The following is a 25855-nucleotide window of genomic DNA, read 5'->3' on the forward strand; positions in this document are numbered from 1 at the left end:
TATGTTCATGAAATGTTAAACACATCTCAAAACAAAATGTACCCAAACCAAAGGGCCATGTCTCCTCAAATTCAATTCTATCTAAGCTGCTTACTTAGAGGTGTTAAAGGGCTTTTTCTTAAGGACCTGGTTCTGGAATTTGAATAGGTCCTAACTCCACCATTTACTATGTGTATGAAAATATTATTTGGTGCAAAAGTAATTGTGGTATTTGCCATTTCAAAGTAACAGTCAAAACTGCAATTAATTTTGCACCAACCTAATAACTTTTTTTACTTTGCATTTCCTGAGTTTCATCATCTGCAAAATATGATTATTTATAGCATGTATTTTAAGATGTTTTGAATACTAAATGAGATAATGTTTAGTATAATGACTAATAATAGAGATTTCTCAGTAAGCCTTAGCTCTTACTTCCCTAATAACGTATTGTTTTTGTAACTTAACTAAAGGACAAAAAGCACAGGATTACATGCAAATCATAGATAGACTTACTGAGAGCTTGTTATTTTTGTCCCACATTAAAGTCAGGATTCCTCTACGGCTATTCAGAACATTATATTCTCCATATTTTTTAATGTGAATCAACTTATTGTTATATGGTATCTGTATGCTGAAAAATATAAAATACAAGTATATGTAAAAAGGTAAGAATTATACTATTATAATATGTTTTCTGATAATTCATGCCACCCAACAATTTAGTATCCTATAGATGGAATACTTGCTGGTAAATATTAAAATTTTTTTATCAATTCAGAAAAAGAGAAACTGGCTTTTTTGAACACTGGAAGAACTTCTAAAAAACAACTAATAGATCCTTGGCGCTCTGGAGAAATTAACAGGATGAAACATTGGTTTGGTGTCAGAGAAAAATAACTTGAAATGTTCCCAAGTAGAATATCATGCCTCATTTTCTTATTCTGGAAAGTATTCAAATATGTCATCCCTTCCAAATCTGAATTGCTCCCTCTAAAAATCATGGACTAAGAGTTTTAACTTCCTCAATTTTTAACTTATGAAATCTTAAATTTATACTTGTTGCTAAACTTGCAAATGAAAACTGAAATATCCTGAGACGTTCAACAAAGTAATCAGATTTGTTGAATACACACATTTCCCATAATCTAGATAGTCAGTATACTCAAACAACAGAATTTTTTTTCCGTCTTGTTATAGGAATAAATACAATGTCTTACAATCCCAAATATGTCAAAGTCTTACACATTTATCAAACTCTTGGCCAATAATCAATTAAAATATCAATATGAGCATCAAAATGGGAAGAAAGTATCATCTCCCTTTTTGTCTTTTTCTTTTCTTTTTTTTCTTTTTTTGCTCAGGTCACTTTAAATAATTTTATATCATTTACCCAAAACACTACGGTATTTACCTTTCTCCATTAACTAAAATGGTGTCACCAAAAATAGAGATGTCGTTATTGTCAATTAGAACTGTTATTTTTTCAGTCTCACTATCATTGTTTCGTTTGATTTCAATATTGAAATCCCCTCCAGATTCAACGCAGTGACGGCAGAAAGTGTACGGGCATGAAGATTCGAACAAAAAGATGCGGCCATTGAAAGATTTATATGCTCCTTTGCTCCAGGTAGATGCTTCACCTACAAAATATTCAGAGGAATAATTATGTACATAATTATTTAGAACAATTAGCACACCTTCTAGGTCTGTTTTAAAGCATTTTTGTCCTAAGGGAAATAAAATCACTGAAAGATTCAATTCTCAGAGCCACCACCTTAAATCAGTGCTTGCTTTCTTTCACTACTGCAAAGACTCACTAAAACTAGTACATGAGTACTTCTTTAGTGTACCCTAAGTTGGCTATTCCAGCTAAAATAAAGCAAGATTGAAAACATCTTGCTTCCCATAGGAAAACAAAAATTGTCTCTAATATGGATGGAATATATGGAAGGAAGCAGTGGTTTGTATGATTTCTTGCTTTGCTTTTTTGGTAGAGATAGTTTTTCTAAGTCTGAATGAAGTCCCATTTATATTGAATGACGGTAAAGAATTACATCATTTATCTCTATACATATAAATGTGTGGATATATGACTGTGTATAGATATATGCATATATATGTGTGTGTGTGTGTATACATGTTTTCTGGAGAAAAAATAGTACAAATGTGGTATCATTCAAACATACAATGATTAAACAGACAGATGACGCGGACATTTTTAAAACTAGTTTCAGGTTGTGCACAGTGGCTCATGCCCATCATTTCAGCATTTTGGAAAGCTGAGGTGGGAGGATCATTCGAGGCCAGAAGTTCAAGACCTGACTGGGCAACATAACAAGACTCTGCCTCTACCAAGGAAAAGGAATATCCAGGCATGGTGGTGCCTTCCTATAGTCTCAGTTACCCAGGAGGCTAAGGCAGGAGGATTGCTTGAGCCCAGGAGTCAGAGGTTACAGAGAGCTATGATTTCACCACTGCCCTCCAGCCTGGATGACAGAGTGAGACCTTGTAAATAAATAAATAAACAAAACTAGTTTCAAATTTTGTAAATTTGTTTCTGTGATCTCATTAGGTACTGGCGTGGGTATAAATATGTGAATGAATATCATAACCATTTTTACTTACCAATAATTGCATTTGTTTCTGAGTATTTTGGAGTTGCTTCTGGAATGTGGGATCCTTTTTCTATTCAACACAATGCATAGATTATTTCAATGTTAAAACATATATTCATTTTAAATATACAAGATATTGGAACGTCTACATGGGAACTTAAAAGTTGGCATTGAAGGCCATCAATGAATTTTTTATACTGTATATTATATAACATATATAATGGATAACTCTGTGAGAACTGGGACTTGCCAAAGTCACATACATGATTAACTCTGCAGTCCACACTTCTTCAGTATGTTCACGAATCATTAAGAGCTTATGTATTTGGGGTCCTGTACAATTACTAACATATGCTGCACCCCTTACAGAAATATTTTTCAACTTTAGAAATAAAACATTACATGTTCATTTTTATCAGGAGCTGTGGCACAAATAGGACAGAGGTACATTTTAGTCAATCAGTCTATTATCTAATACTAATAATTTATCTATATATGAGGAAAAGTCAATTCTCCCACTCACAGGGAAAAATCTGTATATTTTAAAACTTTACATTTCCCATGATTGTTTATATCTAATGACCCTGTTATGTAACCAAGTAAATTTATATTCAATCATAGGGTAAGGCCTAAAAACAAGCAACAACAATAACAAAAGTGGATGTTTTGATAGAATTTTAAACTCTTTTCCAAAATGCTCTTTATCATCTATCTTGAAGTTTCTTCTCTTTACTACAGGTTGTATTTACTCAGACTGAGTGGAAATAGATTGAACTCCTAATTTGTTTATGAAGGCATTTTAAAAATACTATGTCTAAAATAGTAAAGGAGTTGTAATATGTTTTATTCAAATTCCCTTAAAATGTGGTTTAATCTCTCTTATTCATGAAATTGTTTCAAATACTTAGTTGGCCATCTAAACTTTAGTATCCAAAGAGAAGTAGCACTTAAGAGCTCAATATGAGAAAAAAAAGTATCAAGTCCTAGTAAATCAATAACCAGCAGAACATTACAACATTGTAAGTGTATGTATGTGTGTGTGTATGTGTATCTTTTTAAACACCCAAAGTCATAAATCAGATTACCTGGAGTATTGAGTGGTCCAGATGTACTGTATTCAGACGAGTTTGTGACACCTATTTCAATACAAAATAATTAAGCTATTTTATGTGTATAATTTTACTTGGTAAAGTGATTTTTAAAGAAAATCTGGTGGATAGATCATAGATCCTAGTCCAGCAATGCTAATGCTAGCAGACTAAGACCATGTAAGGCTGTACAAGAAAAAAAAAAAAATGTCAACTCAAAACTTTGCTGGGGCAAGAAAATTAAATGCCTTGCCTCTAAATTAACTGACACCAAATCAATTTTTTTCTAGATTATTTGTCTTAAAACTTGTCAAGGGTAAGAGAAAAAAGTTCATTAGACAAGGTTCTAGGTCTCCTATCCCACTGTCAACCAAACTATTTCCCATTCTGAATTGTTTTACTTTTAGGAAACCTGGGTACTATTTCAAGAGGTCAATTAAACAAAAGATTCTGCACTCACAGAAACTAGAAATATGAAAAACACTAATGTAAATGAACTGACACCTTCATTAATGTCAAGAGATTCAGACTTCCCATTGCAAAGCCACCAGATTTACTGCCATTAGAAACATTACCAAAAATAACACTACTTAATAAAGTCTATCTCACATGGAAAAATCAAAGCAGTTAAAATCTAACATCCAAATAGCCAAAAAAAAAAAAAAAGAAATCATCAAATCGGTAACCACTCCACACTAAGAAACATAAGATGTAATTATTCTGAATACATTTCTCAGGAAGAAAACCTAAATTTGAATACCTGAGCTAATGGCAGCCTAGCTGGAGTTCCTAAATTAGGTGTCTTTGAAACCATTTGTAACAACTGTGATTTTTAAAAAATCCATGTCAATAAATAATAAATGAATTTCTTAGTTCTTTGGAAGTGTTGACTTCAAAATTGACGACCAAAGTTTAAGAACAACCAAAATTAAAATTATTAGTTCTGTATGACCAGGCCTTTCTTGGAATAGGTTAATTGATAGTCAATCCCATGTCAGGTCAACCGTTACTACACTACACTGTATCTCTTGCTAATTACATTTCACTTTTTAAGAAAAAGATATTAATCCTGAAGTTGAATTCTAAAGATGAATCCTGAATATTTTCCAGAACCTCCATTTTACTGTAAGTGATCCACTGTCCCCAGTTCTATTGTCATCTACTCTAGTGGTTCCCAGGACGTTCCAGCCCTGGTAACAGCATCAAAACAGTTTCTGCATCAAGAGTACATATTATTTTAAAATTTTTTTACTACAAATTCCAAGACCATGCAATCGAATGTTTTCATTAAGTGGAAATATTAAAATTTATAAGGATTTCAAAAGTGGATGCAAGTCTTACTCTTCTCAGCAATGGGCTTGCAAAGAAAACTAAAGCTGCCAAGTCCAGATGTGGGATACAAAGTTTGAGACCAACAGTTCAGCTGCTACTTTATCTCTTCAACTGACTCCAGATCAATTTTACATAAAGGCAACAAAAAGAATTCCACACTGATATATTCACAGCCGTGAAACCAGTTCTACATCTTATGCCAACAAATGTTAAACATCATTTGCCTGATCACATCTAAGAATATTTCAACATTCGAGAATGCAGAATTCCTTTTAAATTACTATTAATAATGTTTACAATTTTCATTGTCATTGTAAGATGTTTCTTAGAATTCTGATTTTCTGATAATCGGAAATCTCAACGCCTATGCCATAGGAATAAGATCCAGTAACACTGCTTCCATTATCACAGGTACCTGAACCACTAAGGCCAGTTTCACCAAATTCATTTAGTCCAGAAGCACCAACACCAAGGCCATCTGCACCCTTACTTCCTCCACCACTTCCAGAACCAGAAGACCAAGTGTTTCCTCCTAATGGAAAATCAAAATATGATTAAAAGAAATAAAGAAGAAAGAAATTAATTGGAATTTCTTGGAAATAGAGTCCAGGTTAGGATACCTGAGTCACGGACATCAGATCCAGGACTCAAGTTTCCAGCCTCAGCAGGTTCACTGCTTCTCTTTCTATTCCCACCAGTTCTACTGACTTCAAATTCATGTTGATCAGATGACCCCAATATGACTTCTGAATCTTCAGAGATATCACTAGAATTTTCAAACCCATTTCTTGCACTTGAGTCACCTGTTGAATACAAAATTATGATCACTAGAATTACTTTTAATGCATACCATGATTCAGAATTGTCCCTGCACAGAAATTAACAATCAGTACCTAGCACTATAGCCTCTAGAACTACCTACTCCATTTCCATAAAAATCTTTACTACTATTGCCATTGTCACCAAATTGATTTAAACCAGAATCTCTAAAGTCAAATTCAGCTCCACCCTTCATTTATCCAAGTCCAAATTCAAACAACCATGACTTTCCCACTGGTGAAGAAATAAAATGTTAATAAAATAATGGATGAAAGGTTGAAATCAATTTAGATTTCACCAGAGCAGAGTCCAGGACTAAACCACCTGTGCCACTGACATGAGATTTACTGCTGCTCTGCTCATTCCAACCAGAGCCACTTCTTCCAAATCCCTTTTGACCAAATTTCTCCAAACCAAAACCCAAATTTTCTCATATATCACACAAAAAAATCCCTTTTTTATTGCTCTGGTACCAATTACATTATATAAAATGATTATCATCAGAATGTATTTCAATAAGTTTATGATTCAAACTTTTATGCAAAGAAATTAAATATTGATACCTAACCACTGGAACTAGATTCTCTAGTAACTTTTATTCCATTTTCACTAAGCTCATTATCACCAAATTTCCTTGAATCAGAATACCTAAAGTCAAATCCAGCTCCAAGTTTTTTTCCTCCAAGTCCAAATTCAAGAGACTCAAGCATTCCCACTAACAGAAAATCAAAATAGTTTTAAATAAATGAATATTTGGAATTCAGGTGGATATCTCAGGAACAGAAACTGGCTGGAATACCTGAGCTACTGCCATCAGATCCAAAACCTTTGAATCCAGCCTCAGCAGATACACTGCCACTCATTCCATTCCCTCCAATTTCATTGATTCCAAATCCCTCTTGACCAGAATCCCATAAATTGGATATCGAATTTCGAGAGCCACCACCAACAAATTGATTCTCACTTCTTAAACTGGTATCACCTGCAGAATATAAAACAATTGTCACAGTGTATTGAAACTATTTTATGATTCAGACATTTTTATGCACAAAAGTCGGATATTAATACCTAGATCAATGGAAACAGATCCTCCAGAAGTACTCATTTGATTTCCTTCAACTGTTTTGCTACTAATGCCACTGTCACCAAATGAATTCGAATCAGCAACTTCAAAACCAAATGCAGCATCACCTTTCCCTGCTCCAAGTTTCAAACCAGAATAACCAGTTCCAACTAATGGAAAAAATCAAAATATGATTAAAGTTAATATTAATTAATTAATCTCTTTGCTATCAAGTGACATTAAAATAAAAGTATTTTAACCAGTTAATTAATTGAATCAATCCAAAATTTTGAGGAGTGAGTCTTGTTGGAATACCTGAGCTACCTGCATCAGATCCAAAGACTATGGTTTCACCCCCAGCAGATCCACTGCCTCTAGTTTCACTCCCATCAGCTCTACCAACTTCCAATCCCTTTTCATCAGACGCCCTCCAACCAAATCCCATATTCAGAGAGGCACCACTGCTACTAACACCAGCACCATATCGTGTGTTGGTGCTATCTGCTGAAAACAAAAAAAGAAAGAGAAATAGAAAAAAAATCATTGTGGCCAAGGGAGTATTTTAACACATCTTATGATTCTTTATTTTGATGCAAAAACCTGAATAGTAATATCCACATCACTGGAACTTGATTTCCAGTGTTCTGTATTTCATTTTCACCATAGCCTTTTGTTGAAGACCACTAACACCAACTGAGCCAGAATTTCCAAAACCAAATCCCAATTCATTCTTCCTTTCACCACCAACTCCAAAATCAAAAGCCAAAATGTTTCTGCCTAATGAAAAATTAAACTGTTATTGGGAGTAATATACAAAGAATAAGAATTATTTGTATTTTGTATTAATAGTCTCTCAATCAGAATTCCTTAGTCACTGACATGAGCACCAAGGTCTGTGGATTTATGACCAGTGAACTCCTTGTTCTTCCTGTTTCTACTAATGTCCATGTCTTTTATGGTAAATTGTTCTAAATCAAAAATACCTAGAGTTACTATACTTTCTTGACACTCACTTCCTTCATTGGCTCTAGTTTCCGAATATGAAATGTTATTCATCCATACTTTTGTAAATTTATTTTCTCCAGCCTTCTTTTTCAAGAAAACTAATCCAAATATGAGTAATGGAATTTTAAAAGTTAACGTGGTAGATGTCATTCAAACCCAAGAGCCCAAGATTTACCTGTTCCAGATGACAAAACTTGTGAACAAGAGAGGTTAAATGGTTTCCCCAAAGGTTAGTGTGAAAGACTGGAGATAGACACTCTTTGTCCCAGGTCTAAGCTCCTGGGAAGCCTCAAACCTACTTGCCTCTTCACTAAATTGTTTAAATTGCTGATTTCTGTTGAACTTAATATAAATTTTTAATGAACCAGACAAAGAGTTTACAAATTTTTTTTCATGAATTCCTCTAACATTAAATCTGTATTTGTCAAAAAAAAAAACCACCAATTCCTGCTTTGCTAATTAAATCAGTCAATTAATTGATTATTCTGACAAAAGCATAAACTAAGAAACAACCTAGAATGCCTGTTTCCCTGGCAGCAGAATCAGAGTCAGCTAATCCATTTACTGTACCTACATCTAATCCATTTTGATCGGGGACCCCTACCAATTTTATTTTGATTTGAAGCAGTACCACCAAACAGTATCACCTGCTGAACTGATTTCATCCACCATACAAAAATACAATCATTACCACAGAAAAGTTGTATTCATTCATACGATACAAGAAAGTAATCCCTGCACACTGCTTGAATCAGAGCTGCATTTTAGTTTCTGATATATTCCTTGATCTCCCTTATTCCTATCTTTCCATATATATTTCTACGTAGTAGAATCAGGAGTAAGAATGGCAACCAATTTATCATGAGAATTGAAAGATTCCATAAGAAAGATGAAGCTTTGGGGCTGTTGATGATAAGCTTTTATTGTGCTCTACGGAACATGAGAAAATGACTAACACCTAATGTAAACAAGAGTAAATGGATCTGTCTTATCTCCTTAGTCCTACTGAGTTTGTCAGTCCCAAAACAGGTGAGTGGAAAATTAAATACTTGGTATCCTTCGTAAAGATATTACATCCAAAGCTGTTTCTGCCTTTTCACCTCAGAGACAAAACTATTAATTTTTAATGTAAAATATAGGACTTATTTTCCTCACTGGGACTGCTTCCTTCCCATTTTGTAGAGGTACAAACTATAGAGATTTCAGGGGCCAGGCAAGTATAGTAAAAATTTGAGTAGAACAGTAGGAAAAATTGTATTGAACCAGCAAGACCCCAACTCATCTAAAGAAATTTAAATGTTTTCCCTCAAAAAACAAAATTGCAGGCCACAAACTGCTTAGGAACTCTTCCTTATCATATCACTCAGCAAACCGGATATGTAAGTTCAGTAGAAAATCTTGATATAGAAAATCAATTGTGGTTAGATACAGAAACATGAGTGGAGAGAACCTACTCTACATTTGGGCCCAGGAATCATTTTTGATTATTAACTTATACAGTAAAAACTGTCAGAAAAATAATTCATCATTAGAATAATAGTACCAAGTATGAAGAGCACATATGAAAATAATTATCAGGAGAACAATTAATTTAATGTATACATCTTTGCCAAAATTCTCTAAAGACAGAATTTATCACTCTCATTGGCCCTGAAATCAGTGCTTTTAGAGTAGCTATGACTATTAAAGCCATGTGCTGCAAACAAAAGAAAGATTGTCAGATTATCCAAAATGACAACCAAAAGCACTTGTTTGCTAGGTACATATTTTTTCTGGAACAGTACCTGCTGGACTGTCTTCTGACCTTGAATTCCCAACATCCCGGCGTTCTCTGGACTTGTCTTCAGCCTCTCCTGTAGCACCAAATTCAAAGCTAAAGAGTGACTCTTTTCTGTCTGAGTCACCAGAGGATGGACTACCATAAAAAAAGCCACCTACAGTGAAGAAAAAAACATTTACATTGCTAGCACAGACTAAAAAGGTAGTCTAATTATGACACCATGAAGAGCCACATTTTATTTTGAGTAGGTCTCATTATCCTGACAACACTTGGAACAACATACACCACTGGTTGACTTAATCACCTTATCTGTATCTTTTGGTCATGTTTCTAAAACTTCAGTCGAGGAGAATCCAGCTATGAAGATTCAATAATTGATGTGTACTAGATACTCTTCTCCTGGGCAGAGCAGAAACTCCCCAGTCTGCTTCCTTCCCCATTCCTAAGCCTCAAGTTCCAGCATCCCACTTCCCCCAGTCAAAATTTTCTGCCTTGTTGAATCCACATTGTCCTTGGCTACTGTTCCTTATAGCTGATAAAATTGAGATGACATGCCTGATTCTCTTGTCTGTATTTCTGCAAGGAAGAAACCATGCAAACACTTACTCATGAATTAATTGTACCATCCACCTCCTTAAGTTTCATCTCAATGAGGCACACTCTGACAACTTAAAATTGCAACCTCACTCCACTGTTACACTCCCAGTTACCATTATATTACTCTGTTTTATCCCACAGATTTGTCACCTTGTAATATACAAGGTAAAATATATCCCCTTGTGATACACCTTTTATCACTGTCTTTAATGTTTATGGAGTATTGACTGTATCCTTCTTCTACATTTTAAGCTCCATAAACTCAAGTTTTCTTTGCCTGTTCTATTGAGAGAGGGATTTCAGGTGTCCAGACCAGTGCCTCAACAATAGAGGGCACTCAGTATTTATTTAATAAATGTAGTCACCAACAAAGACCACTTCTTAAGGTAATAAACAGCTTGTTACATGAAGTATATATGCTTTCTATCAGGCCATTTGTATATTTTTTGAAATCTCTATATAAAATTTAAATATTTAAGAATTACTAACATCTTAATAACTGTAATATTCCTGTAGAGTTGTGGAAGACATAAATTTTGGTCACCAAATAGACAAAAAAATGAAATGAATGATTTGTAAGTAATACTTGAAGACTATGTAATCACAAATACAAATAAAATAAGTGGCTTAATTCTGCATTAAAATAAGGAAAGAGACTTCTCCCTCCACAAATACCTTTTCTTTGATCATTTCCTGAAGAAAACTTGTGAGTACTTTCTCTAGCTCTCTGAAATGTATATAGACATTTTTAAAGACTAAATAAACACCCCAAGAATGTTTCTTTAAGGGGCGGGGGCCAACACTTTGAAATGTAGTCATGAAGGAAGATGCTTCCCTATACCCTAAATTCCTGGGAGGTAGGAGCCTAACTTCCACTGGTGTTTGGCTACAAATCACAAACCTACCTCCAGTCATAATACACAAGAAACTTCTTTTTTCTTTTAAAAGCAATCAGCAAACACAGGTGGCTACCCCAACTACCATGTAAATGTAGGATGAACCCTATGGCTAATGATGCTGTCAAATCCACTCGAGAACTAGTTATTTCTTATATTCATAACTTACATGTAATGGGTTTTATCTGCTTGTTTTATAATAGAGAAATATTTCTGTGTGTCTGCAATCTTTTTAGTGAGATGCCTGTCAGGACAGGTTTTCAGAGGGGGCAGGAAACCGTTTTTAAAGACATTTCCCCAACAACCTGTCTTGGAATTCTTAGCCATTTTCCATGTTTCTAGAAAGTGTATCTCTACTTTTCTAAAGCAAATAGTAAAAATAAAATATATCTGTGATTATGAGAATAGTCAAAATAATAATGTATTATGTAGTATTAGGGAAAGGCATTCAACATTTAAGAAATTTTGAAATATAAAATGTGCATGTGGGCATTTGTTTTAGGACTAAAACAATGTTTAAATTATGAATAGCCAATATATACTATTGTTTAATTACCTAACCCTTCAACCACTGCTACCTCTACTACTCTTCCTATATACAGTATTTCACCTCTTTCTCTCCTCTTTCCCTCTATCTACCCTTCTTCACTACACACTCTTCTTCTTTTTCTCTTTTACCATCTTTCTCATTGTCTTTTTCAATGTCATGTAGTTTCAGAGCTGCACCTTTGTAAATATTTTAGTTTGCTGACAAAGCAGAAGGAAGCAAAGCAGTATTCAGTCACAGCAAAAGTATAAACTCTTAATGCAAACCCATCTGGTTCCTCCATTTGCAATTGGTAGCCTTGGATGGTAGCTCTCTTGCTCTCAGGCAACAGGGATTCTTGTTCTGTTCTAACCACATCTTCCTCTGGCCTTCCTGGGGTTGTGGCACTCCTCAGAGAGCACAGAATACAGGCCAAGAGTGAAGGGATTATGCCTACCCAGAGCCTGTGCTATCCCAGACTCCCTTTCTGGATCACATTTTAGGGCCCCAGGGCTGCAGTCCCTAGTTTGCTACATGGGCATGCATGGGCATGTTTCCTAAGACCTTCTTCTCCAGGTGAGACCACATTGCAAATACGATCCCCTAGGTCTGAGGGATGGGGAAGGGGTGGTCAGTGTGCAGAAGGAGATGGACTGAGATAGAAAAGCTGGGATGTCCCTCCCAGTATGCGAATAAGCCAGAGACGGGAGGAGCATGACTGTGGGGACCTTAGCTAGGGCACAGTCAACACTGATCTTGCATTGAATTCCAATAAACCTGAAAATCCTGCATTGGATCCTGCCTTCCAGGTTGTCACAAGTGTACTTTTGTCAAGGTAGAAAAAGCAACACATTTTATGTCCTATTATGTTTCTTTAATTGGTAACTTTCAATTATGTACATACCTGCATTTATACTCTTGACCATGACTGTGCCCTTGGCCTGTCCTTGGCTAACCAAATTAACATTTCTAAAACAAAGTTTCCTTAAACAAAGTTTATTTCACCATTAAATGGACACTACATAATGTATGAGGATAAAATATTGCCAAACTCATGAAAAGAGTTTTTTATGTCCTGCCTAAAGATATTACAACGACACCCCTACACCCAAAGCTTTTTCTGCCTTTTTATTACATGGACTCAGATATCAACTTTTCATATAAAATATTAAAGTTGTTTATTTCACTGAACCTCTTTCTTTCCCATGTAGAGGTATAAACTCTAAAGATTTCAGAGACGAGGCAAGTACATTGAAAGTTTAAATAGGCCAGCAGGGAAAGATATGTCAAACCAGATTAAATGTCTCACCTAAAGATACTTAAAATTTTTCCTTAAAAAAAAAATAAATAAAAATAAATTGCAGCCTACACACTGTTTAGAAACTTGGCTTTATGCTACTATTTAAGTAAACTAAGTATATAAGAGAGAATCCTAGTGTAGAAAATGAACGGTTATTAGATTATAGAAATCTGGTAACTCCCACCCCAATACTGTGCTTTACCAAGAGTCTTAGCAAACGGGCACACCAGGAGATTATATCCCACACCTGGCCGGGTGGGTCCCACACTCACGGACCCTCCCTCATTGCTAGCACAGCAGTCTGCTATCTAACTGCAAGGCAGCAGCCAGGCTGGGGGAGGGGCACCCACCATTGCTGAGGCTTAAGTAGGTAAACAAAGCCCTGGGAAGCCCAAACTGGGTGGAGCCCACAGCAGCTGAAGGAGGCCTGCCTGTCTCTGTAGACTCCACCTCTGGGGACAGGGCACAGCTAAACAACGACAAAAACAGAAACAAAAACAGACAAACAAAAAAAAGCAGCAAACACCTCTGCAGATGCAAACGACTCTGTCTGACAGCTTTGAAGAGAGCAGTGGATCTCCCAACACGGAGGCTGAGATCTGAGAATGGACAGACTGCCTGCTCAAGTGGGTCCCTGACCCCTGAGTAGCCTAACTGGGAAACATCCCCCCAGATGTAGACCGACACCTCACACCTCACATGGCAGGGTACACCCCTGAGACGAAGCTTCCAGAGCAAGAATCAGACAGCAGCATTCTCTGTTCAGCAATATTCTATCTTCTGCAGCCTCTGCTGCTGATACCCAGGCAAACAAGGTCTGGAGTGGACCTCAGGCAATCTCCAACAGACCTACAGCTGAGGGTCCTGACTATTAGAAGGAAAACTAACAAACAGAAAGGACTTACCCACACCAAAACCCCATCACTACGTCACTAGCATCAAAGACCAAAGGCAGATAAAACCACAAAGATGGGGAAAAAGCAGGGCAGAAAAGCTGGAAATTAAAAAAATCAGAGTGCATCTTCCCCTCCAAAGGAATGCAGCCCATTGCCAGCAACGCATCAAAGCTGGACGGAGAATGACTTTGACGAGTAGAGAGAAGAAGGCTTCAGTCCATCAAACTTCTCTGAGCTAAAGGAGGAATTACTTACCCAGCGCAAAGAAACTAAAATTCTTGAAAAAAGAGTGGAAGAATTGATAACTAGAATATTTAATGCAGAGACGGCCATAAACGAACTGACAGAGATGAAAACCATGACACGAGAAATACATGACAAATGCACAAGTTTCAGTAACCGACTCGATCGACTGGAAGAAAGAGTATCAGCGATTGAGGATCAAATGAATGAAATGAAGCGAGAAGAGAAGTCTAAAGAAAAAAAGAAGAAAAAGAAATGAACAAAGCCTGCAAGAAGTATGGGATTATGTAAAAAGACCAAATCTACGTCTGATTGGGGTGCCTGAAAGTGAGGGGGAAAATGGAACCAAGTTGGAAAACACTCTTCAGGATATCATCCAGGAGAACTTCCCCAACCTAGTAAGGCAGGCCAACACTCAAATTCAGGAAATACAGAGAACACCACAAAGATACTCCTCCAGAAGAGCAACTCCAAGACACATAATTGTCAGATTCACCAAAGTTGAAATGAAGGAAAAAATCTTAAGGGCAGCCAGAGAGAAAGGTCGGGTTACACACAAAGGAAAGCCTATCAGACTAACAGCAGATATCTTGGCAGAAACTCTACAAGCCAGAAGAGAGTGGAGGCCCATATTCAACATTCTTAAAGAAAAGAATTTTAAACCCAGAATTTCATATCCAGCCAAACTAAGTTTCATAAGTGAAGGAGAAATAAAATCCTTTACAGATAAGCAAATGCTTAGAGATTTCGTCACCACCAGGCCTGTCCTAAAAGAGATCTTGAAGGAAGCACTAAACATGGAAAGGAACAACCGGTATCAGCCATTTCAAAAGCATGCCAAAATGTAAAGACCATCAAGGCTAGGAAGAAACTGCATCAACTAACGAGCAAAATAACCAGTTAATATCATAATGACAGGATCAAGTTCACACATAACAATATTAAACTTAAATGTAAATGGAATAAATGCTCCAATTAAAAAACACAGACTGGCAAACTGGATAAAGAGTCAAGACCCATCAGTCTGCTGTATTCAGGAGACCCATCTCACATGTAGAGACACACATAGGCTCAAAATAAAGGGATGGAGGAAGATCTACCAAGCAAATGGAGAACAAAAAAAAGCAGGGGTTGCAGTACTAGTCTCTGATAAAACAGACTTTAAATGATCAAAGATCAAAACAGACAAAGAAGGCCATTACATAATGGTAAAGGGATCAATTCAACAGGAAGAGCTAACTCTCCTAAATATATATGCACCCAATACAGGAGCACCCAGATTCATAAAGCAAGTCCTTAGAGACTTACAAAGAGACTTAGACTCCCATATAATAATAATGGGAGACTTCAACACTCCACTGTCAACATTAGACAGATCAATGAGACAGAAAGTTAACAAGGATATCCAGGAATTGAACTCATCTCTGCACCAAGCAGACCTAATAGACATCTACAGAACTCTCCACCCCAAATCAACAGAATATACATTCTTCTCAGCACCACATCACACTTATTCCAAAATTGACCACATAATCAGAAGTAAAGCACTCCTCAGCAAATGTACAAGAACAGAAATTATAACAAAGGGTCTCTCAGACTACAGTGCAATCAAATTAGAACTCAGGACTAAGAAACTCAATCAAAACCGCTCCACTACATGGAAACTGAACAACCTGCTCCTGAATGACTACTGGGTACATAATGAAATGAAGGCAGAAATAAAGATGTTCTTTGAAACCAATGAGAACAAAGATACAACATACCAGAATCTCTGGGACACATTTAAAGCAGTGTGTAGAGGGAAATTTATAGCACTAAATGCCCACAAGAGAAAGCTGGAAAGATCTAAAGTTGACACTCTAACATCACAATTAAAAGAACTAGAGAAGCAAGAGCAAACACATTCAAAAGCTAGCAGAAGGCAAGAAATAACTAAGATCAGAGCAGAACTGAAGGAGATAGAGACACAAAAAACCCTCCAAAAAATCAATGAATCCAGGAGCTGGTTTTTTGAAAAGATCAACAAAATTGATAGACCACTAGCAACACTAATAAAGAAGAAAAGAGAGAAGAATCAAATAGATGCAATAAAAAATGATAAAGGGGATATCACCACCGACCCCAGAGAAATACAAACTACCGTCAGAGAACACTATAAACACCTCTATGCAAATCAACTAGAAAATCTAGAAGAAATGGATAATTTCCTGGACACTTACACTCTTCCAAGACTAAACCAGGAAGAAGCTGAATTCCTGAATAGACCAATAGCAGGCTCTGAAATTGAGGCAATAACTAATAGCCTACCAACCAAAAAAAGTCCAGAACCGGATGGATTCACACCTGAATTCTACCAGAGGTACAAGGAGGAGCTGGTACCATTCCTTCTGAAACTATTTCAATCAATAGAAAAAGAGGGAATCCTCCCTAACTCATTTTATGAGGCCAACATCATTCTGATACCAAAGCCTGGCAGAGACACAACAAAAAAAAGAGAATTTTAGACCAATATCCCTGATGAACATCGATGCAAAAAATCTTCAATAAAATACTGGCAAACCGGATCCAGCAGCGCATCAAAAAGCTTATCCACAATAATCAAGTGGGCTTCATCCCTGGGATGCAAGGCTGGTTCAACATACGCAAATCAATAAACGTAATCCAGCATATAAACAGAACCAAAGACAAAAACCACATGATTATCTCAATAGATGCAGACATGGCCTTTGATAAAATTCAACAGCCCTTCATGCTAAAAACGCTCAATAAATTCGGTATTGATGGAATGTATCTCAAAATAATAAGAGCTATTTGTGATAAACCCACAGCCAATATCATACTGAATGGGAAAAAACTGGAAGCATTCCCTTTGAAAACTGGCACAAGACAGGGATGCCCTCTCACACCACTCCCATTCAACATAGTGTTGGAAGTTTTGGCCAGGGTAATCAGGCAAGAGAAAGAAGTAAAGGGTATTCAGTTAGGAAAAGAAGAAGTCAAATTGTCCCTGTTTGCAGATGACATGATTGTATATTTAGAAAACCCCATTGTCTCAGCCCCAAATCTCCTTAAGCTGATAAGAAACTTCAGCAAAGTCTCAGGATACAAAATTAATGTGCAAAAATCACTAGCATTCTTATATACCAGTAACAGACAAACAGAGAGCCAAATCATGAATGAACTTTCACAATTGCTTCAAAGAGAATAAAACACTTAGGAATCCAACTTACAAGGGATGTAAAGGACCTCTTCAAGGAGAACTACAAACCACTGCTCAGTGAAATCAAAGAGGACACAAACAAATGGAAGAACATACCATGCTCATGGATAGGAAGAATCGATATCATGAAAATGGCCATACTGCCCAAAGTAATTTATAGATTCAATGCCATCCCCATCAAGCTACCAATGACTTTCTTCACAGAATTGGAAAGAACTGCTTTAAAGTTCATATGGAACCAAAAAAGAGCCAGCATTGCCAAGACAATCCTAAGTTAAAAGAACAAAGCTGGAGGCATCACGCTACCTGACTTCAAATTATACTACAAGGCTACAGTAACCAAAACAGCATGGTACTGGTACCAAAACAGAGATATAGACCAATGGAACAGAACAGAGCCCTCAGAAATAATACCACACATCAACAGCCATCTGATCTTTGACAAACCTGAGAGAAACAAGAAATGGGGAAAGGATTCCCTATTTAATAAAAGGTGCTGGGAAAATTGGCTAGCCATAAGTAGAAAGCTGAAACTGGATTCTTTCCTTACTCCTTACATGAAAATTAATTCAAGATGGATTAGAGACTTAAATATTAGACCTAATACCATAAAAACCATAGAAGAAAACCTAGGTAATACCATTCAGGACATAGGTATGGGCAAGGACTTCATGTCTAAAACACCAAAAGCAACGGCAGCAAAAGCCAAAATTGACAAATGGGATCTAATTAAACTAAAGAGCTTCTGTACAGCAAAAGAAACTACCATCAGAGTGAATAGGCAACCTACAGAATGGGAGAAAATTTTTGCAATCTACTCATCTGACAAAGGGCTAATATCCAGAACCTACAAAGAACTCAAACAAATTTACAAGAAAAAAACAAACAACCCCATCAAAAAGTAGACAAAGGATATGAACAGACACTTCTCAAAAGAAGACATTCATACAGCCAACAGACACATGAAAAAATGCGCATCATCACTGGCCATCAGAGAAATGCAAATCAAAATCACAATGAGATACCATCTCACACCAGTTAGAAAGTCAATCATTAAAAAATCAGGAAACAGGCCGGGCGCGGTGGCTCAAGCCTGTAATCCCAGCACTTTGGGAGGCCGAGACGGGCGAATCACGAGGTCAGGAGATCGAGACCATCCTGGCTAATACGGTGAAACCCCGTCTCTACTTAAAAATACAAAAAACTAGCCGGACGACGAGGCGGGCGCCTGTAGTCCCAGCTACTCGGGAGGCTGAGGCAGGAGAATGGCGTAAACCCGGGAGGCGGAGCTTGCAGTGAGCTGAGATCCGGCCACTGCACTCCAGTCTGGGTGGCAGAACAAGACTCCGTCTCAAAAAAAAAAAAAAATCAGGAAACAACAGGTGCTGGAGAGGATGTGGAGAAATAGGAACACTTTTACACTGTTGGTGGGATTGTAAACTAGTTCAACCATTATGGAAAACAGTATGGCGATTCCTCAAGGATCTAGAACTAGAAGTACCATACGACCCAGCCATCCCATTACTGGGGATATACCCAAAGGATTATAAATCGTGCTGCTATAAAGACACATGCACACGTATGTTTATTGCGGCACTGTTCACAATAGCAAAGACTTGGAATCAACCCAAATGTCCATCAGTGACAGACTGGATTAAGAAAATGTGGCACATATACATCACGGAATACTATGCAGCCATAAAAAAGGATGAGTTTGTGTCCTTTGTAGGGGCATGGATGCAGCTGGAAACCATCATTCTCAGCAAACTATCGCAAGAACAGAAAACCAAACACCGCATGTTCTCACTCATAGGTGGGAACTGAACAATGAGATCACTTGGACTCGGGAAGGGGAACATCACACTCCAGGTCCTATTATGGGGAGGGGGGAGGGGGGAGGGATTGCATTGGGAGTTATACCTGATATAAATGAAGAGTTGATGGGTGCTGACGAGTTGATGGGTGCAGCACACCAACATGGCACAAGTATACATATGTAACAAACCTGCACGTTATGCACATGTACCCTAGAACTTAAAGTATAATAATAATAATTTAAAAATAAATAAATAAATAAATAAAAGAAATGTGAATGGAGAGATTCTACAGTACATCTGGGTCCAGGAAGCATTTTAAATAATTAATTTATATACTGAAATTGGTCATAATAACAATAAAGATAATAAATATAAAGATATAATTAAAAATAAATATTATCAGGACCATAATTAATTTAATGTAAACTTTTTTACCACAATTCTCTAAAGACAGAATTTATCACTCTCATTGGCCCTGGAAATAGTGTCTTTAGAGTTTCCACTATTTCTATGCAGGCTTTGTCTTCAATAAAACGTAGGGTATCAGATTATCCAAAATGAAAATCAAGAGCACTTGCTTGCTAAGTACATATGTTTTTCTGGAACAGTACCTGGTGGGATGTCTTCTGACTTTGAACTTCCAGCATCCTGACGGTCTCTGAACTTGTCTTCAGCCTTTCCTGGAGCACCAAGTCCTAAGCTAAAGAGTGGCTTTTTCCTGTCTGAGTCACCAGAGGATGAACTACTGTAAAAAAAGCCACCTACAGCAAATGACAGAAGATGTTATCTGAAAACAGCATTATTAGCACAGAATATAAAAGTCATTTGATTATGACATTATGAAAAGCCACATTTTATTTTGTATAAATCCCATTATCCTAACAGCACTTGAAACAACATATACCACTGGGACTTAATCATCTAATCCAAACATTTTGGAAGTTCCTAATCTGACCTATGCAAGTCTCACTCTGGCCTTCCTTGGGTCATGATGCTCCCCAGAGAGCAGAGGCTACAGGCTGAGGGTGAAGAAGGCCTGCCTACCTAGAGTCTGTGTCATCCCCTACCCCATTTCTGGACCATGTCCTAAGTCCCTAGGGCTACAGACAAACTCACAATCTGGGCCTACATGGGCATCTTTCCCAAGACCTTTTCTTCCAGGTGAGACCACATTACACTGATTGAAACCCTAGGTCTGAAGGATGGACAGGGGATGGCCAGTGTGTGGAAGAAGATGGACTGAAATAGTAAAACTAGGGCATCCCTCTCAGTATGGGAGTAAGCAGGAGTTAGAAAGAGAGATGCTGTAGGGGCCTTGCCTAGGGCACAGCCAACCTTATTCTCGTATTGAATTCCAATAAAGATGAAAATTCTACATTGGAACCTGCCTTCCAGGTTGTCACAAATACATTGTCGTCAAGGAAGGGAAAAAAGTATTTTATGTACTATTTTGTTATTTTATTTATAACTTTTAATTTTGTGTATACCTGCATTTATACTCTTGACCCCTGACTGTGCCCTTGGCCTGTTAAACAAAGTAACACTTCTAAAACAAAGTTCCCTTAAACAAAATTTATTTTACTATTAAATGAAGACTACATAATGAATGTGCATAAAATAGTATCAACCTCATGGAAAGATATACAATTTTATGTCCTGCCTAAAGATATCGTAACCACACCCTCTACACCCAAAGCGGTTACTGCCTTTTCATTACATGAACTCAAATATTAAATTTTCATATAAAATATTGAAAGTATTTATTTCACTGGACTTCCTTCTTTCTTTTTTTTGTAGAGGTACAAACCATACAGATTTCAGGGACCAGGAAAATAAAGAAAAAGTTTGGACTGGCCAGGGGGAAGAAATGTGTTAAACAAGTGATATGGTTTGGCTCTGTTGCCACTCAGATCTTATCTTGAGTTGTAGTTCCCATAATCCCCCAATCTGGTGGGAGGGACCCAGTGGGAGGTAATTGAATCATGGGTACAGTTTCCCCCATGCTATTCTTGTGATAATGAGTAAGTTCTCAAGATCTGATGGTTTTATAAGGGGCTTGCCCCTTCACTGGGCTCTCATTCTTCTCTCTCCTGTCGCCACGTGAAGAACTTTCTGCCATGCTTGTAACTTTCCTGAGGCCTCCTCAGCCATGCAGAATTGTGAGTCAATTAAACCTCTTTTATTTATAAAGTACCCAGTCTTGGGTATTTCATCATAGCAGCATGAGAATAAACTAACACAAAAAGAGACGAAACACCTCACCTAAAGACATTTAAAATTTTATACAACAAGAGATGAAATACCTCACCTAAGGACACTAAAAATTTTTCCTCCCCAAAAAATTGCAGGCCATGAACTTTTTAGAAACTCTGCTTTATAATATTTGTTTAGCAAATTAAGGGTGTAATTTAAAAAGAGAATCCTAATGTAGGAAATAAGTGGTGGTTAGATTACAGAAATGTGAATAGAGAGATCTTATACTACATTTGGGTCCAGGAAGCACTTTAAATTATTAATTTATACACTGAAATATATTATAATAGCAATTAAGATACTACATAAAAAGATAGCATACAAGATAAATATTACCAGGACAATAATTATTGCAAACCTCTTTGCCAGAATTCTCTAAAGACAGAATTTAGCACTCTCTTTGGAGCTAGCATTAGTGCCTATAGGGTCTTCACATTTCTATTAAGGCTACGTCTTCAATAAAACAAAGATTATCATATTATCCAAAAAAAAAAAAATGCTTGCTAGGTAAGTGTATTCTCTGTAACAGTACCTGCTGGGGTGTCTTCTGACCTTGAACTCCCAGCATCCTGACGTTGTCTGGACTTGTCTTCAGCTTCTCCTGGAAAACCAAATTCCAAGCTAAAGAGTGGCTTTTTTCTGTCCAAGTCACCAGAGGATGAACTACCATAAGAGAAGCTACCTACAGCAAATAACAGAAGATTTTATTTGAAAACAGCATTGTTAGCATAGACTATAAAAGTGGTCTGATTATGACACTAAGAAAAGCCACTTTTTTATTTTATACAAGTCTTATTATTCTGGCGGCACTTGAACAACATATCCCACCTATCCATGTCTTTTTGTCATGGTTCTAAGTCCTTAAGAAAGAGAGGAGAATTGAGCTGTGGAAATTCAATCATTGATGTGTGCTAGAGAGACTCTTCTCCTGGACAGAGCAGAAACTCCCCAATCTGCTTTCTTCCCCATTCATAAGTCCCAAGTTCCAGCAACCCACCTCTTCCCACTGCTATTGTTTAGGAGTTTGTCTCCCCACAACCCATGTTGAAATTTGATCCCTGTGATGGAGGTAGGGCCTGTTGGGAAATGTTTGGGTCACGTGGGCAAACCCCTCAGGAATAGCTTGGTGTTGTCCTCCTGGTAATGAATGAGCTATTGCTCTGTTAGTTCCCACAGAACTGTCATTCCTCATCTCTCTCTCTTTTTCTTCCTCTCTCATGGTGCACAGGCTAGCTGCCCTCGGCCGTTGCCATGAGCGGAAGCACCCAGAGACCCTCACCAGAAGTAAAGGCTGGTGCCATGCTTCTTATATAGCCTTCAAATACAGGAGATAAATAACCCCTATTCTTCATAAATTACCCAGCCTCAGATATTTCCTCATGGATAGCAAGGCAAATAAACTTAGACACTCAGCAAAATACTCTGCTATGTTGAATCCACTCTGTCCTTGGCTACTGTTCCTTATAACTGACAAAATTAAGATAACATATCTGACTCTCTTTTCTGTATTCCTGCAAAGACGTAACCATTTACTCATAAATTAATTGTAGAGTTAGCCTCTTTCAAGTCTCAGCTTAAATTTCATCTCAATGAGGCACACTCTGACCAATTAAAACTGCAACTCCACCCCCACCATTATACTCCCAATTACCACTATATTTAATATTACTCTATTTTATCCCACAGATTTTATCACCTTGTAATGTAACATGTTTACTGCTTATAATGTTTTTTGTTTATTGACTGTATCCTTCCAGGTTTTTTTTTTTTTTTTTTTTTTTTGAGGCAGAGTCTCGCTCTGTCGCCCAGGCTGGAGTGCAGTGGCCGGATCTCAGCTCACTGCAAGCTCCGCCTCCCGGGTTTATGCCATTCTCCTGCCTCAGCCTCCCGAGTAGCTGGGACTACAGGCGCCTGCCACCTCGCCCGGCTAGTTTTTGTATTTTTAGTAGAGACGGTGTTTCACCGAGTTAGCCAGGATGGTCTCGATCTCCTGACCTCGTGATCCGTCCGTCTCGGCCTCCCAAAGTGCTGGGATTACAGGCTTGAGCCACCGCGCCCGGCCTCCTTCCAGGTTTTAAGCTGCAAAAACTCAATGTTTCATTGCCTGTTTAATGCACTCAAGTATCCCAGGTGATGAGAGCAGTGCCTGAACTACAGAGGACACCCAATTCATATTTATTTAGTAAATACATTCACCAACAAGATTACTTTTAAGAGAAGAAATACTGTCTTACATGATGCATATGTGCTTTCCGTCATTCCCTTTATTTTTTTAATCTTTACAATAAAATTGAAATGCTTTAGAATTAATAATGTCATAATAATGATGATATTCCTGTAAAGTTGTGGAAGACATACATTTTGATCAATGAATAGAGAAGAGAATGAAGCACATTACTTGTAAGTAAAATTTGAAGAATAAGTAAGAGCAAATGCAAGTAAAACTAAGTAGTTTAATTCTCCATATTCAAAATAGGAGATGAGATTTCTCTCCCTATACACTTTTGCTTAGATCATTTACTTTAGAAAACTTGTGTCTTCAGCTGGGACGGTGGCTTATGCCTGTAATCCCAGCACTTTGGGAGGCTGAGGCGGGCAGATCACGAGATCAGGAATTCAAGCCCAGCCTGGCCAACATGGTGAAACCCTGTCTCTACCAAAAATACAAAAATTAGCTGGGTGTGGTGGTGCATGCCTGTAGTCCCAGCTACTAGGGAGGCTGAGGCATGAGAATCGCTTGAACCCAGGAGGTGGAGGTTGCAGTGAACCAAGATTGCACCACCCTACTCCAACCTGGCGACAGAGTGAGACTCCCTCTCAAAAAAAAAAGAAAAGAAAAGAAAGAAAGAAAAGAAAACTTGTGACTTATTTCTCTACCTCTCTGAAATGTATATAAATATTTTTAAAGACTAGATAAGCACCCCAAGAATGTTTCCCCAAGGGCCTGGCACCATCACTTTGACATGTCATCACAGAGGAAGATAACTTCCCATCTCCTAGGTTCCTGGGAGGTAGGAGCCTAACTTCAGCTGGTGCCTGGTTACAAATTGCAAACCTACCTCCAGTCATAAGATACAAGAAATTTATTTTTTTTCTTTTAAAGACAATCAGCAGACACAGGTGGCCACCCCAACTACCCTGTAATTTAGATTGAACTGTATGGCTAATGCTGCTATGAAATTCACTTGAGCACTACTGTTAATCTTGAGAACATGAATATGATAGATTACATCTGCTTGGCTATGTCTTTCTGTTTTGGCAGTCTCCTTAACCTGTATGTGCATCACATTCTGCTTTAATGTTTATTTCATAATAAAACTTTTTATTGTAGGAATACAAGTGCTTAAATCATGTATAGTCGATTTATATTATTACCTATATTAGGTAACCTTCCAATGACTACACTACCTTTCTCCACAGACAGCGTTGCCTCTCATTGTCTCCTCTTTTCCTCTATTAACCCATGTTTTACACATACTCTTCTTCCTTTCCTCTTTTACCCTCTCTCTCTCATTGTCTTTCTTCGATGCCATGTAGTTTCGGAACCACACTTTAATATATAAATATCTTAGTTTGAAGACAAAGCAGAAGAAAGAAAAGAAGTATTCAGTTGTGTGTAAAGTATGCACTTTTCTGCAAACCCATCCGGGCTCCCCCTCTTGCAATCAGTGTGGTCGTGGCCACTACCTCTCTTAGACCTAGCAACAGAGGTTGCTGCTCTGATCTATGTCAGTTTCATGCGGCCTTCCTGGGTCATGGCCTTCCTCAGAGAACACAGAATACAGGGCGAGGGTGAAGAGCCTTTGTCTACTCAGAGGGTGTGTTTGCCCCTCCCCGTTACTGGACAATATTCTAAGTCCCCTGGGCTGCAGCTCCAAGCCTGCTACTTGGACCTGCATGGGCATCTTTCCTGAGACCTTCTGCCCCAGGTGAGACCACATTGCAAAAACTGAAGCCCAAGGTGTGAGGAAGAACAGAGGGTGGTCAGTTTGCAGAAAGATGTGGACTGAGATAGGAAAGCTGGGCTGTCCCTCCCAGTGTGACCAAGCCAGAGATAGAAGGAGCAGGGCTACTTCTTGGATAGGGCACAGGCAACCCTGTTCTTGCATTGATTTCCAATGAATCTAAAAATTCTGCATAGGAAATATCATTCCAGCTTGCCATGAATGTATTTTTGTAAAAGTAGAAGAAAGAAACACATTTTATTTGCTACTTTGCTCCTGTTATTTGTAACTTTTTTATTATTTACACACTTGCATTTGTACTTTTGCCCCGGCTGTGTTTTGTGTTCTTGACTTGTCCTTGGATAGACAATTTAACATTTCTAAAACAAAGTTTTCTTATCTACTAAATGGGGAGTACATCATAAACAAGGATAAGATTGTGTCTACTTCATAATAGAAGTATTAATTAAATGACAGTG

The 25855-nt window shown here is 37.6% G+C and overlaps 1 protein-coding gene across 1 annotated transcript in view; it reads right to left on the reverse strand.

Moving 5' to 3' along the window:
• Positions 1 to 25855, reverse strand: part of MUC19 (mucin 19, oligomeric) — a 211467-nt gene that overhangs the window by 176059 nt on the left and 9553 nt on the right. The window contains 12 exon segments of the mRNA XM_033223489.1: positions 496 to 613; positions 1394 to 1622; positions 2608 to 2667; positions 3683 to 3733; positions 5508 to 5549; positions 5638 to 5820; positions 6636 to 6818; positions 6905 to 7069; positions 7215 to 7400; positions 9689 to 9838; positions 19791 to 19940; positions 21965 to 22114. Of these exon segments, the coding sequence (XP_033079380.1) occupies positions 496 to 613; positions 1394 to 1622; positions 2608 to 2667; positions 3683 to 3733; positions 5508 to 5549; positions 5638 to 5820; positions 6636 to 6818; positions 6905 to 7069; positions 7215 to 7400; positions 9689 to 9838; positions 19791 to 19940; positions 21965 to 22114 (1667 nt within the window).

Source organism: Trachypithecus francoisi, unplaced genomic scaffold (genome assembly GCF_009764315.1).
Source record: "Trachypithecus francoisi isolate TF-2019V2 unplaced genomic scaffold, Tfra_2.0 Lachesis_group11, whole genome shotgun sequence".
Lineage (NCBI taxonomy): Eukaryota > Metazoa > Chordata > Mammalia > Primates > Cercopithecidae > Trachypithecus > Trachypithecus francoisi.